Source organism: Taudactylus pleione, unplaced genomic scaffold (genome assembly GCF_031769625.1).
Source record: "Taudactylus pleione unplaced genomic scaffold, aTauple2 ptg000619l, whole genome shotgun sequence".
Lineage (NCBI taxonomy): Eukaryota > Metazoa > Chordata > Amphibia > Anura > Myobatrachidae > Taudactylus > Taudactylus pleione.
The window spans coordinates 3,949,556-3,964,059 of NW_028285021.1; the positions used below are offsets into that span (position 1 = coordinate 3,949,556).

The following is a 14,504-nucleotide window of genomic DNA, read 5'->3' on the forward strand; positions in this document are numbered from 1 at the left end:
CGTCCCAATAACCCTCACACTTCCCCCAGGCCTTGCACTTGACGGTTGAATGAGAGCAATCTATCGGACGCCGATAGCAAATCCCAGCTTGATCAAACTTTAACGGATTACTCTGATTTAAATTTAGATAAGATCACTGGCCCAGTGTCTTCCTACAAAAAAAAAAAAAAATCACTTTTGAAAGATTTACATATAGCAGCCAAAGCTGTTATCCCAGTGCATTAGAATCTACCTCTCTCCCCACTATAACTAAATGGTTCACTAGACTGGAGTTCTACATGCCTATGGACGGAATCGGTATGACATACTGCCGGACCTAAGCCCGGAGGATGAAATACCGATGCCGGAAGTCCGGCAGATGAAGATCCTGACGGCGCCTAGTAAGTATCCTAACGTTCCCTTCTCCACCCCTAACCTTTCCCTCCCCCCCAAGTCCCTATCCCTAACCTCCCTCCAGGGGTGGCTAAACCTAACCCCCTCCCATGACACCTAAACCTAACCCCCCCCCCCCTCCCGCACAAGGCTAACAGGTCCCGACGCCCGGCTTACCTACGTTCGGAATGCCGGGCGTCCGGATTTCGGCATGGGGCTGATGATAGGCTTCGGTATTTAGACGCCTATCATTAGTCCCATGCCGGATTTCACAGTCGGCATTTCGACCGCCGGCTTCCTGACTACATACCCAATGGACGATCTCATGTGTCCGGCGCTGCTAAATTTAATGAGTTTAAACAAAAGCCAAGGGGTTCAGATTGTGCTAAAGAGTCTCCCTCCTATCTAAATATGTTCAGGATGGATGCAAAGCTATTTCTTGGTTCTCTAATTTGCTTGAGTTTTTCCTCGGGTGGCACCCCCCTTTCCCTTCCAAATCCCCATTTCTCTTTTCTGTTCTTTTTATCACTAATTGTTCAGAGAAGTTGATGTCCATGGTATGATATATTTTGTTCTTTTGGATATTTTTAATCTATTTTTGCATAGTTTACTGTTATTGCAAAAACATTTTGTACTATGACGGTACTTCATACCCTGTGTTAACAATTTTGGTGATCTTAATACAAGTTTTAATTGCAAAAAACAAAAAAAAAGGCAAAAACAGGGTGCTTTTGTTTTTTAGCGCTCGCAAGCGGGTCGATGTTGGCCTAGTGCGCATGCGCACGACGGAGGCGGCTCCGTCGTGCGCATGCGCGAGACCCGAATAACGACGGCCAAGCCGTCGTTATGGGTCTCGCACCAAAGGAGGCATGCTGTCGATGGTGATTGACAGCACGCCGCCTTTGGTGGGCGTGCCGCGGGCGTGGCTGCCCAGACGGAGACGTTCCCATGGGAACGCATACCGTCTGGGGCCGGCCCCACTGACATCACTAGTGATGTCAAAAGCACTCCAGGGCTTGCGGAAGACAAAAGCACTCCAGGGCTTGCGGAAGACGAGACCCTACCACAAGGGTCTCGTCGCAAGCCCGATGGTCGCGATGGTCTTGACCATCGCGACCATCATTTTGGCCGCTCGCTATAGCTGTGGGTGGTCACCTACAGCAATGCGAGCGGCCAGGAGGCCGCTTTTAAATTGAGAGGGACGGCCCTGATTCAGAGCGAGAAGTCTGTCAGAGCGTCCGGCTCTGAATCAGGGCCACAATCAACTACTTTACTGATGATTTTTAGTGTGTGTTCTTCAGCTTCTGTTGGCCTGAGATGTCCTTACCCTCATTATGTGAGCACAGGCTATTTCAGGGGAGGAGTGTGATAAGCAATGATCTATCTACCCATCTGATTGTAGGCCGGATTCAAAGATGCACGCAGATCATGCGCGACTGACATTTCTCACGGATTCGCAAGTGTGAAAATATCTAAACGTCAGCATGAGCATTCCTCTTGTTCTTCCCTGCGACGGACTGAGAAAATTCTGCAACGCCCACTTAGCATATGCAATGCTCAACTGCGCTGGTGGGTCCGATCACTCCACCATCGACGCATCCCTTGTAACTTTCTCAAAGTATGGCCACTGTGGCTGCAGTGCTGCAAAAGATAATGCAGCCACGTGCCAAAACACTCCCATAACACCCGCATAACATGCCCATGATACTCGCATAACCCGCCCATGACACTCCCATAACCCGCCCACGACACTCGCATAACCCGCCCATGACACCCGCATAACACTCCCATGACACGCCCATGACACCGCATAACACGCCCGTGACACTCCCATAACCCGCACGTGACATTCCCATAACCGACACTCCCATAACACGCCCATGACGCTCGCATAACCCACCCTAGGACACTCCCATAACCCACCCATGACACTCCCATAACCCGCCCATGACACTCCCATAACACGCCCATGACACCCGCATAACACGCCCATGACACTCACATAACCCGCTCATGACACTCCCATAACCCGCCCATGACACTCCCATAACACTCGCATAACACGCCCATGACACCCGCATAACACGCCCATGACACTCGCATAACACGCCCATGACACTCCCATAACACGCCCATGACACCCGCATAACACGCCCATGACACTCCCATAACCCGCTCATGACACTCCCATAACATGCCCATAACACTCCCATAACACGCCCATGACACTCGCATAACACGCCCATGACACTCCCATAACACGCCCATGACACCCGCATAACACGCCCATGACACTCGCATAACCCGCTCATGACACTCCCATAACCCGCCCATGACACTCGCATAACACGCCCATGACACTCCCATAACACACCCATGACACGCCCATGACACTCCCATAACATGCCCATGACACGCCCATTATACTTCCATAACATGCCCATGACACTCCCATAACACGCCCATGACACCCGCATAACACGCCCATGACACTCCCATAACCCGCTCACGACACTCCCATAACACACCCATAACACGCCTATGACACTCGCATAACACGCCCATGACACTCCCATAACCCGCCCATGACACCCGCATAACACGCCCATGACACTCGCATAACACGCCCATGACACTCCCATGACACCCACATAACACGCCCATGACACTCCCATAACACGCCCATAGCACTCCCATAACACGCCCATGACACTCCCATAACACGCCCATGACACTCGCATAATACGCCCATGACACTACCATAACACGCCCATGACACTCGCATAATACGCCCATGACACTACCATAACACGCCCATGACACTCGCATAACACGCCCATGACACTCCCATAACACGCTCATGACACTCCCATAACCCGCCCATGACACTTCAATGACAAGCCCATGACCCTTCCATAACATGTCCATGAACCTTCCATAACATGCCCATGACCCTCCCATAACACACCCATGACACTCGCATAACATGCCCATGACACTCGCATACCAAGCCCATGCCACCTCCTCTTTTTGCGATTAATTAAGGTCACCTCCCAGTCTCCACCCTGAAACACCCATGGATCGCATATGCCATCAGAAGTCATAGCGATGTCTTATGCAAATGCATTTGCCATCACACGCATTGGTTGGTGTGTGTGCACTAAGAGTTTTCTATACTTTTCGTGCAGGTGCAGTAGCAAATAATCGCTCAAGTGCGCAAACATCGGTAACATGCACCTCTGAATCATGCCCTGGGTGAGAGCAGGACTTCTCCTGTCCACACGTGATGTAACGAGGGGAATAATAGTGGGTGAGAAGTCAAAGACTGAGAACCGGATAAAGGAAGAGTCCTGCGCCTGCTATCACCAGGTAACAGAAGGTGTAGCCGAGGAGGGAGTCTCTCCAGTATGCCATAATGTCACAAGCTTACTTGTCAGGGGGTCACGTGTGTCCAAAGTGACAGTTAAATTGAAATTGACGGAATGAAAATGTGAGATATTTGCAGAAAGCATCAAACAGACACAAGAAAACAAACTGAATGCAGATCTAAGCACCTGATTCCACGTCACCTACCTGAACAGTGCCAAGAAGTAATGCGGTGATCAGGAATGGTATAAGAGAAGGCCCAAAGTAATACAGGTTGGCCCAGGCCAGTACATCCAGCAGCAGGATGTGCAGCAGAACTCCAAAGAAGAACAATTTGTTGGGGTTGAGGAGACCCAGCTGCTCCACAGTGGAGCGCAGTGCACGGAAATCCTCCACCATTGCAGCCTGAGAGAGAAAGGAAAAGCATCAGCAATCCCACAGTACAAACAGGTTACAGAGAAGGACGCGTTATTCCAGGGTGGAGTCCTTACATTCTTGCTGGGTTCAAAGCAGGGCTCTCCAGGTGCCAGCTCTCCAATCAATAGGCATTTCATATGCTTGCGCACCAGCTCCTTATCAATGTGGAATGCGGTGAACGGGTCCTAGATAGATACAAATTGTTAAATGGTGTACAAACCCCAATCTAACCTAATTCACACACAGAAAGCACTTGTCCATCTGAAGTGAATCACATTGTTACCCTACTGCACGTTTGAAGGGGATGTAGTGATGATCTCAATGCCGACAGCGGAATCCCGGCAAGGGATGTAACATAGGCGACGAAATACTGACGCCTATGTTAATCCGGACGCCAGAACACGAGGTCGCCAGCCTGGACGAAGGTAAGCATTAGGGAGTCTAGCGGGATTAGTATTAGGTTTGGGGGCGAGATTAGGGATAGGCACCCCTAGGAGGTAGGGTTAGGCACCACCAGGGGGAGGTTAGGTTTAGGCACCCCCCTGGGAGGGTTAGGTTTAGGGTGCGGGGAGGGGGTGTTAGGTTTAGGCACCCCTGAGGGGGAGGTTAGGGTTAGGCACTAAGGGGGGTGGTTAGGGTTAGGCACCACTAAGGGAGGGTTAGTGTTAGGGGGGGGGACAGAGGAGGGTTAGTATACTTACTTGCCCCAGTCGGGATCTCCTCATGTCGGGCATCCACTGTCGCAGCAGCGTAAATTCATCCCAAACGCCCGGAGGCAAGTTATAATTTGGTGCCCCCCGTCACAGCCACTGACACTGTAATGTAGTAATTTGCATGCAGACAGGCTATAGATAGACGAAGGCAGCAGCTGATGGTCTGACATGGAGCTCTCCACTAGTGTATGGTGGCTTCTCAGGTGCCGGGAAGGGGTGCCATGTATTGGGCGGCCGTGACGGTACACTCCGGGTACATACTTACAGACCTAAATGGGGTGAATACAGTATGTTGCTGGACAATGGAGGAGGTGCCCCTTCAGAGCTGGAGCCCGGTGGCAGCAGCCTCATTGTCTCCCATAGTTCTGCCCCAGCGTGGTCGAGATTTGAACCGGCGGCTAAACAGCATTTCAATCCCATTCCGTTTGAATACAACATGAATAAAGCTGTCAGTACCAACAGAAGTGCAGTACATATTGGTAGCTGCTCAATCACTTTAGTAATATCACTCAGGTGCTTGTAAGGGAGGGATTATTCTATACAAGAAACCGAGATCTCTGAATTATCTACCACTAGATTTTCAAGTCTTATTGCTGATATCATACTGAGTGCTGGGGGATACGCTCTGCTGGTTCTTGTATAGAATAATCCCTCCCTTTCAAGCACCTGAGTGATATTACTAAAGTGATCGCGCTACTAATATGTACGGCTGTTCTGAGAGGCATAGATGGGACCAGTGTTTGGAGGGCATGCTGGTTTCTGTAGTGGCATTGAGGACCTAGGGGTGACTCCAAGGTGTGCTGGCTCTCATTTCAGATATACTTGTGTATGTGGCCTTATATTGGGCAATTATATGACCCAGATTGGATTTTATTAGTTTTAGGGATGAGTTTGCGGCGCGGTGCCCTCTGGTTGATGTGGCTGGAATGCTTTGGGGTGGCACACTATAACACTTTATTTAGCACTTTCTTAACACTTTAAAATAATTTTTCTACTAATACCACTTTATTTAGCATTTTAATTACACCTTTAACTTGTGTATCCCCTTTCTAACATATAGCCTTTCATTTATTATTACTAACACTTAGAGGGGTATTCAATATGGGAGCGAAAAGTCCGTGCTGGACTTTGCGCTCCACATCGGAGCTTTTCCTGGGATAAAGTATCGGGCGCGCGCCAGCTTTATCCCCGTATTCAATTAAAAAGCTATGAAAACGGGAGCCGGCGAAATAGGATCGGTAAAAAAAATAAGGATTTACCTGGAATAACTGATAGGACCCCCCTAAAGATGTCAAAACATGGGGAATCACTATGGGTATCCCCGTTTTAGCTTGCAAATGAAAGTCGGGGTTTTAAATAGCCGCGGCAGGTGTTTTTTTTCCGACATTGAAGAAGTGATGCAGAAGAGCACTTAGGTTATTTTTTTTCCGTTTTTTGAAGTGGTCCCATCAAATTTGGGGTACATGAAAATGGGTACTAGCATATTTTTAAGTCCCTAAAGTGTTTTTTTTTAATTCTGCAAAAATGCACCTGCCGCTAATAATCTGTTCTAGAAAACACCTGCCGCATACTTGCAGAATAGCCCTGAAACTATTGCCCTATTTTTAAACACTTTTTTTCCTTTTCACCCCAAATTTTTCATTCAATTTTTTGGGGTGTCCCTATTTTTTTTTTCAACTTTTTTTGACACAGTTAATTTTTAAATGTCATTCCCAGGGGTGCAGGCTATTTTTTTTAAGCCTGCACCCCTAAACCCCAATTCTGCACTTTTTTTTCGCCACCTATTCAGTGGTGAAAAGTTATCCCCGTTTTTTTCCAAAAACTTTTCGAACCTGCAAAAAGTCTTTGAAATTTAATACGGGATAATTGAAATTGGCGAAAAATTACGTCATCGGCAATAATTTATCGACGATTACCAAATTTTCGCTCCAAATTGAATACCCCTGTTAGCCTCACACAGGTGTGCTTCCCTGGGGTGGCTGGCCTTTGCCGGCTTTTTGGGGTTCCACGCCCCAGACTTTGACTAAGTATTAGGGACCTTCAGTAATCAGAGAAGCCGTGACGTGGCCTGGAGGCTTAGCCATATTTTTGCAAATATATGCAACTGAGATCTCTGAATTAACTACCACCATGTAGTTTTTCAAATCTTATTGCTGATATCATTCAGAGTGCTGGGGCATACCCTTTGCTGTTTCTAGTACCAACAGATGTACCTACAACTACCCTCCCAATTTAAAGTAAATTTTTAATTATTAATATTTAAAAACCTGTATCATGAGTCTTGAAAATAAATAGAAAACATGTTTTTATTCTCCTCCTTTTGCTTTAATCACAAACAGAACATCTTCCCCTATAACCTATGGCTCTGGGAAGACCCCCTACTCTGGAAGGCAAGAGGTTAATCTGTGCCGGATGCTGTGTACTTAATCACAATACAGTGGACCGCCTCGGGGTGAGTGGAGAGGAGGAGATGCCTGTGGTGGGGGAGTGGGCTGAGCCATGGTGGAACCACAAGGCTGCACCAATCCTGTGAATGGATATGTACAGCCAGTGCAGTGCGAGCAGCTAACACCTGACACAGTGCAGAATATCAAGCTCAGTCTGTACAGATTATACACGCAGTGGGTCAGAATGAAACACACCATATGGTTTATGTTGATGCAAATAGTAACCGTATTATGTTAGACTATGCTTCCAACTGTATGTGCAGTCCATTATTCTTTATGTAACTGCATACAATCTACCAATGATCCAATATATATATATATATATATATATATATATATATATATATATATACACATGCAAGGGGACCCCAAAGTAACAAATGATTTATTCCATATACGGAATGAATCATTTGTTACTTTTTGAAGTCCGCTGAGTGCCGCCTGATCCCTGGGGTACATGGGTCCCCTTGCATATATCTACTACAGATGGATGGCACCCCGGTATATGATTTTCTATTGCGAGTGTGATAACACTATATCAAAAGAAGTATATTTGCATATATAATAATATACAATGATATATAGTTTAAACTACAACTGGTGTGGATTGTCAATAGTATTATCTTGTCTCTTGCTTCACATCAGTAGACTGCTTAGCATCAAAGATTCCTAAAGGTCTACAAAACCTAACCTATAAAGTGAAGTTTAAAATGCAGATTTTTACATTTACAAACTTAGATATGAAAGAACATGTATTTCAACATTTGGGACTTTTCACATTGAATTTATAATCGCTAGGCATAATATTGTCCACTGTAATCAACTATTACTGGCTAAAAGATTTAAATAGATTTAGTGTCAGGAAGTCTGGTCTGCATAACAAAAATTCCCCCATCCCCCATATATTTTCACAGCTCCTGAAATGTACACATGTATATACAGCCATGGCCAAAAGTTTTGAGAATTATACAATATTAGTTTTCACAAAGCTTGCTGCTTCCCAGTAAAGCATCCTGTGACCATTTATGTGTGGGGTTGCTTCTCAGCCAAAGGAGTGATCTCACTCACAATTTTGCCTAAGAACACAGCCATGAATAAAGAATGTTAACAAAACATCCTCCAAGAGCAACTTCTCTTAACCATCCAAGAACAGTTTGGTGATGAACAATGCCTTTTCCAGCATGATGGAGCAACTTGCCATAAGGCAAAAGTGATAACTAAGTAGCTCGGGGAACGAAACATCAAAATTTTGGGTCCATGGCTGGGAAACTCCCCAGACCTTAATCCCATTGAGAACTTGTGGCCAATCCTCAAGAGGCGGGTGGACAAACAAACACCCACAAATCCTGACAAACTCCAAGCATTGATTAGGCAAGAATGGGCGGCCATCAGTCAGTATGTGGCCCAGAAGTTGACTGACAGCATGCCAGGGCGATTTGCAGAGGTCTTGAAAAAGAAGGGCCAACACTGCAAATATTGACTCTTTGCATAAACTTAATGTAATTGTCAATAAAAGCCTTTGACACTTATTAAATGCTTGTAATTTTACTTCAGTATCCCATAGTAACATCTGACACAAAGGTCTAAAAACACTGAACCAGAAAACTTTGTGAAAACCAATACTTGTGTCATTCTCAAAACTTTTGGCCATGGCTGTATACCTAATTAATACTAATAGCTCTTTTAAATAAGGCAATTTGCATTTCGCCTAGTTGGTCTTTTATCATCTTCAATCACGAAACCCTGATAAAGTGTGGGAATATGCTTCAGGAGAACCAATGGTATACTTGCATGCCATTTTCCAAAATATGTTTTATAAATAGCAATATATTAAAATGTGATCCAATGTCTTTATTAGTTTGAAGTACATATTAGTGTTATTACAGTGCATGACAGCAGTGTCATGGGAAATCTCACTATGGCTGGGATTGGCAGCTGCTTGCCTACTATTGCAGTTCTCCAGAACTTTATTACGCTGCGTATTCGAATATTTAAACTAGGGATGTGCAGGCTCGGTTCTACTCGGTTCCGTTCGGTTCTTTTTACCGGATCTTATTGGGTTTCAGCTGTCACGAGTTTTGGATAGCCAATAAGATTCGGTAAAAAGAACCGAACGGAACCGAGTAGAACCGAGCCTGCACATCCCTAATTTAAACCAAGCCTCCTTGCTCCTTTATAATGTACATTAATTGCTAGACCTGAGGCTGTCACACTGATCATAAGTGTATTCTATGCTCTACTAATAGGCACATGAATAGGAGCCCAAGTCATTCATCAGGTGACCCGATCCTTGGTTCTTTTGCACTATGCAGAGCCAGCCTAGCCAAATTAGTGACCTAGGCAAGATTTTTGGTGGTGCCCCCCCCCTGGGATCCTGAAAAGGGATGTGGCCTTACAGAAGGGGTGTGGTATCCCTGTGCTGGGGCCCCTTCCCCCATTGTGCAGTGCTCCAATCACCCCTCTACCAGCACAGATCACAGCACCCATCATCCCTCTCCCAGCACAGGTCACAGCACCCCTCTCCCAGCACAGATCACAGCACCCATCACCCCTCTCCCAGCACACCTCTCCTAGCACAGCACCCTTACCCCTCTCCCAGCACAGATCACAGCACCCCCTCTCCCAGCACACTGTCAGCACTCCTCAGCTGACCCAGCAACCCTATACCAGCACAGCACAACCCCTCACCCAACACCCCGACCCTCACCCAGCCCCTCTCTCCCAGCACAGCAGAGATCACAGCACCCTTCACCCCTCTCCCAGCACAGCACCCATCACCCAGCAACCCGGCCCTCGCCCAGCACACCAATCCCCTCTCACAGCTCAGCAGGATGGTACGCCTCACCAGAAACAACACCCCTGTCCCAGCACAGCATGCCCCCCTCACCCAGCACCCTGGTCCTCACCCAGCACAGCAGAGATCACAGCACCCTTCACCCCTCTCCCAGCACAGCACCCGTCACCCAGCAACCTGGCCTTCGTCCAGCACAGCAACCCCCTCAACCCAGCTCAGCACAATGCTACCCCTCACCTGAAACAGCACCCCTGTCCCAGCATAGCACGCCCCCCTCACCCAGCATCCCCCAGCCCTCACCCAGCACAGCACCCCTCTCTCCCAGCACAGCATGGTGTCAGTATCCACCCTCACCCAGCACCCTTATCCCAGCAGAGCACCCTTCTCCTAGCAGTGAGCACCACAGCATCCCAGCCCTCTCCGTTACAGACTTACTTTACTTGAGCGCAGCCAGCAGAACCGCCCAACTCAAGGTACAGCAAGCCATGGGCAGCGGACCCGATTTTTCCGGCTAAGGCTGGCAGGCCGCATCCCGATACATGCCACCCCAGAGCCGACCTGGTGCTTTCCACTAGCACTCGTCCAGGTGCCCTGCCCCGCCCCCGCAAACCACCACTGGCTGTTCCACTGCTGCCCGCTGTTTGCTGCTGACGAGCCGGATCTGAGCTTTCAGCTGAGCTTCGATTGTGGACGCTGTACACAGCAGTAGTAGCAGCTGTCAGAGTCTCTGCAAAGGCAGCAGCAGGTGCCCTGGCTGTGCCTGCCCCAAACCTCCGCCGGCCCTAGGCGGGCTTGGATGCCCATAGGCATTTGCTTAGTTTGCCTTTGCCTAGGGCCGGCTCTGGGACTATGGTATTGCCCGTATGTCCTAGCCATACTAGACAACTCCTCCATGAAATAGCAGTAATCTCCCTAACCCCCTGAAGGGTCTAGCAATCTCCCTGATTGCACCTTACCCCCATTATGTAGCTGTTATATACTTGGTGGGGGGAGGGAATCAGAGATATATAAGGCACAATGTTCCCTATGGCTATCTACATTTACATATATAATGACTCTTGGCCATGTATATGGAACCCCAACATGTAGATCATACTCGTTTACATTTGGATGTAAGGCAATTTTATGACACACCTCTCAGATGTAGCAGTACATGTTCACTGTACTGCTGCGCTCATAGGTGTTCCTTTCACAATCTCCCTGAAATGCTTTTTCAAAAGTAGGCAAGTATGGTCCTATGTGAAGTGATGGGTGTGACCCAACTCACCGTGGCATCTTGGCCTGCATAGTGGCTGATGACGCGTGGTCCCCCAGGGTGTTTCCAGCAGAATCTTGTGATGTCATACACCTTGCGGTGAATGACCAGCCATCGCTCCTCGCGTGTGCATCGCTTCTGGACCTCCTCCCATGTGTAGTAAGCAAGCTCTCCTCCAGATCCCATTGCTATATCTATGTATCCCTTAGCTGCAAATGTGCTTTACACTGTGACTGTCTGCACAAAACACTGGCAATACCACCTACAGGTTCTCCTTACCCTGCCCATATAGTACATAATCTATGTGCAGCATACCATTCCTTGTATATGCTATGTACTGTATACACTGCTCATAGACCTGCACCAGTAACCTATAGCACATCAGATGTACAGCGCTGACATGCCCAATCTTTTGCCCCTACCAGCCCCTTTATCCCCAACATACCATGCCCACTATCCTGCTGAGTGCACACTTCCCTGTCACTCTATAGGCATCCCCTGAAACCTCCCTATAGACGCAGTGGTATATATGTGCTGGCTGCAGTCTTTGCAAGAGGAGCTTCGCTCTCCCCGACCGGCAGCAGCGCTCTGAAGCTTCAGCACCTGATGCTCTTGGACGGCGGCTGCATGACACGCCCCTCGCTGTCATCCCTCCTCTGTGATTCGCCACCGCTTTGGCCAATCAAGCATCTGGTGTTCTTAGCACCCGCCTGCTGCCACTGATTGGCGATCTCATAATGACGTCAGAACTCATGAATAGGCCGTTATATTCCTCAGAGAAGAGAGAAGCCGCTCATGCCGCCATAAAAAAAGCCCGTTATCAAATCTGTATTGGGAAGCTTTATTTACATAAACTATGCCGACAATTCATTCATTCATCCGAAATGTCCGGAAGGTGGCAGTGTAACAGGCAATCATGAAAAACCTGTATGTAATTAATGATATCACTTGCTCCAGGTTCAGGAATGCCGAGTGAATGTAATGGTGCTTAAGTCCCACAGCACAATACAGTTACAATACAGGGGCCCATTTATCAAAGTGTGTTTGAGGTATAATCCCGTTTTCGGGGGTTTACCTTAAATATTAGGTATCCCCCTGATGTATTAAGGAAGGGATACCTATGATCCCTCCATTACCGCTGGCAGCTCCATCTCCCATAGGTTCTATTGGGTATGCGATGCTACCAGATTTACCAATATCCGGAATGCGATGCATTCCAAATATTGGCCCCTGCAGCTGAAGCTGGTGTTAGCCGCTGTAGCCTATGGGCTGCCACCACATAATTAGCCGGCGAAGGGATCCGCCGGAACCCTCTCCGGCTATGGCAACTGATCGTGCAGTCTGGCCGGCAGCTCTCCGGAGACATCGCAGAGACGGGCTACTTTCGGAGCTCATGTCCCGGATGATACATCCGGCCGGTGTGATCGCATTTTGCAATGCGATCATGGGCGTTACTGGCATGCCCTGATCGCATTGCAAAAGCGATCATTGATAAATGGGGCCTTAGTAACTTAACTCAATTAGAGTGTTGTCCCAAAGCAAATAGATATTTGTTTTTATGGGTCTTTTTACAGGGGAAGGGTTTATTCTAGCATTTGCTTATGCTCACATTCTAGGCACAACCCTGCATCCTCGCCCACCTCCCCTGACAGAGGCTACCCTCTTCCCCTTCCTGCTTTCTACCCTGAGTACAGCAAGAGGCAGCGGTAGCCCCCATCAGTTTAGAAGTGGGGCGCTGTGCTGTGATTTCAAAGGCCAACGCCACACTCCTAGCACAGTAGTAAGATGGAGGAGCAGTAGCTAAGAGCCTCACAAATTAAAAGTTGCTTCTCCATTTTTAAACCCTTGTAGCCTACGCAATTGCCTAGTGGTAGTGCAGGCCCTGTGTATGGGTTCAGTATCCCGACACATGGGACCCTGCTGACACTTAGAATACCGGCGCTGGAATCCAAATACTTGTCAGAATCCCAGTGCCGGTATCCCAACCGCCGGCATCCCAAAGGTAAATATCTGGGTTTGGGGGAGGGTTAGGGTTAGACACTAGGGGGGAGGTTAGGTTTAGGCACCGGGGAGGGTTAGGACCGACCGACAGGTATCGGTATCCTAACCCTGGCCATACCCATCCACGTTGTATATAAGCATCTGCATACTGACAATGAGCAGCAAACATCATATTGCAAATTAAGTCTGTTTTGTAAAGCCTTTGTATCCATGTACTATAAAATATAAAAATATGAATGAAAAAAGATACACACTGTTGAATAGATCCTAGTAGCATAACTATTAATGGTCAAATGAAAATCATATACCTCATACAGTATATTATTGTACCTATTCCTCTTGTATTTAACCAGAGAACAAAGCTAATGATTATTTGATAGACTAAGAGGGGTATTCAATATGAAACGTTAACTTCACTGCCGAAGTTAACGTTTCATATCGGTGTTTTTACCTGCGTTAAAGTATCGGGCGCGCTCCTGCTTATCCCCGTATTCAATATAAAATTAACGAAAACGGGAAACTCCGAAGTTGGATTTGCGTAAATTTACAAATTCTTCCTTAAAAAAATTGTAAGACCCCCCTAAAGTTGTAAAAACATGGGGGAACACTATGGGTACCCCCGTTTTAGCCTTTAAATGAAAGTCGGGGATTTAAATAGCCGCAGCAGGTGTTTTTTTCCCGACATTGAAGAAGTGATGCAGAAGAGCACTTAGGTTATTTTTTTGCGTTTTTTTAAGTGGTCCCATCAAATTTGGAGTACATGAAAATGGGTACTAGCATATTTTGATGTCCCTAAAGTCTGTTTTTAAAAATTCTGCATTTGTGCAACTGCCGCTATAATTCTATTCTAGAAAACACCTGCCGCATACTTGCAGAATAGCCCTGAACCTATTTCCCTATTGTTAAACAATTTTTTCCCATTTTTTTTTACCCCAATTTTTAAATGAATTTTTTGGGGTGTCCCTATTTTTATTTTTTTATTTTTTTTGACACAGTTCTTTTTTAAATGTCATTCCCAGGGGTGCAGGCTATTTTTTTTAAGCCTGCACCCCTAAACCCCAATTCTGCACTTTTTTTCGACACCTATTCAATGGTGAAAAGTTATCCCCGTTTTTTATCAAAGACTTTTCAAAACTGCG

At 47.1% G+C, this 14,504-nt stretch overlaps 1 protein-coding gene across 3 annotated transcripts in view; it reads right to left on the reverse strand.

The window, feature by feature from the left end:
- Window positions 1-14,504, reverse strand: part of FADS1 (fatty acid desaturase 1) — a 61,733-nt gene that overhangs the window by 23,866 nt on the left and 23,363 nt on the right. For 2 of the 3 annotated variants that reach the window (XM_088454541.1, XM_088454544.1), the window contains exons 3-4: window positions 4,230-4,340; window positions 3,946-4,143 (exon numbers count right to left, since the gene is read on the reverse strand). In XM_088454541.1, the coding sequence (XP_088310667.1) occupies window positions 3,946-4,143; window positions 4,230-4,340 (309 nt within the window). Of the gene's footprint in view, window positions 1-3,945; window positions 4,144-4,229; window positions 4,341-11,376; window positions 11,930-14,504 lie in introns of those variants that run through there. The other variant, XM_088454540.1, reaches the window with a different exon arrangement.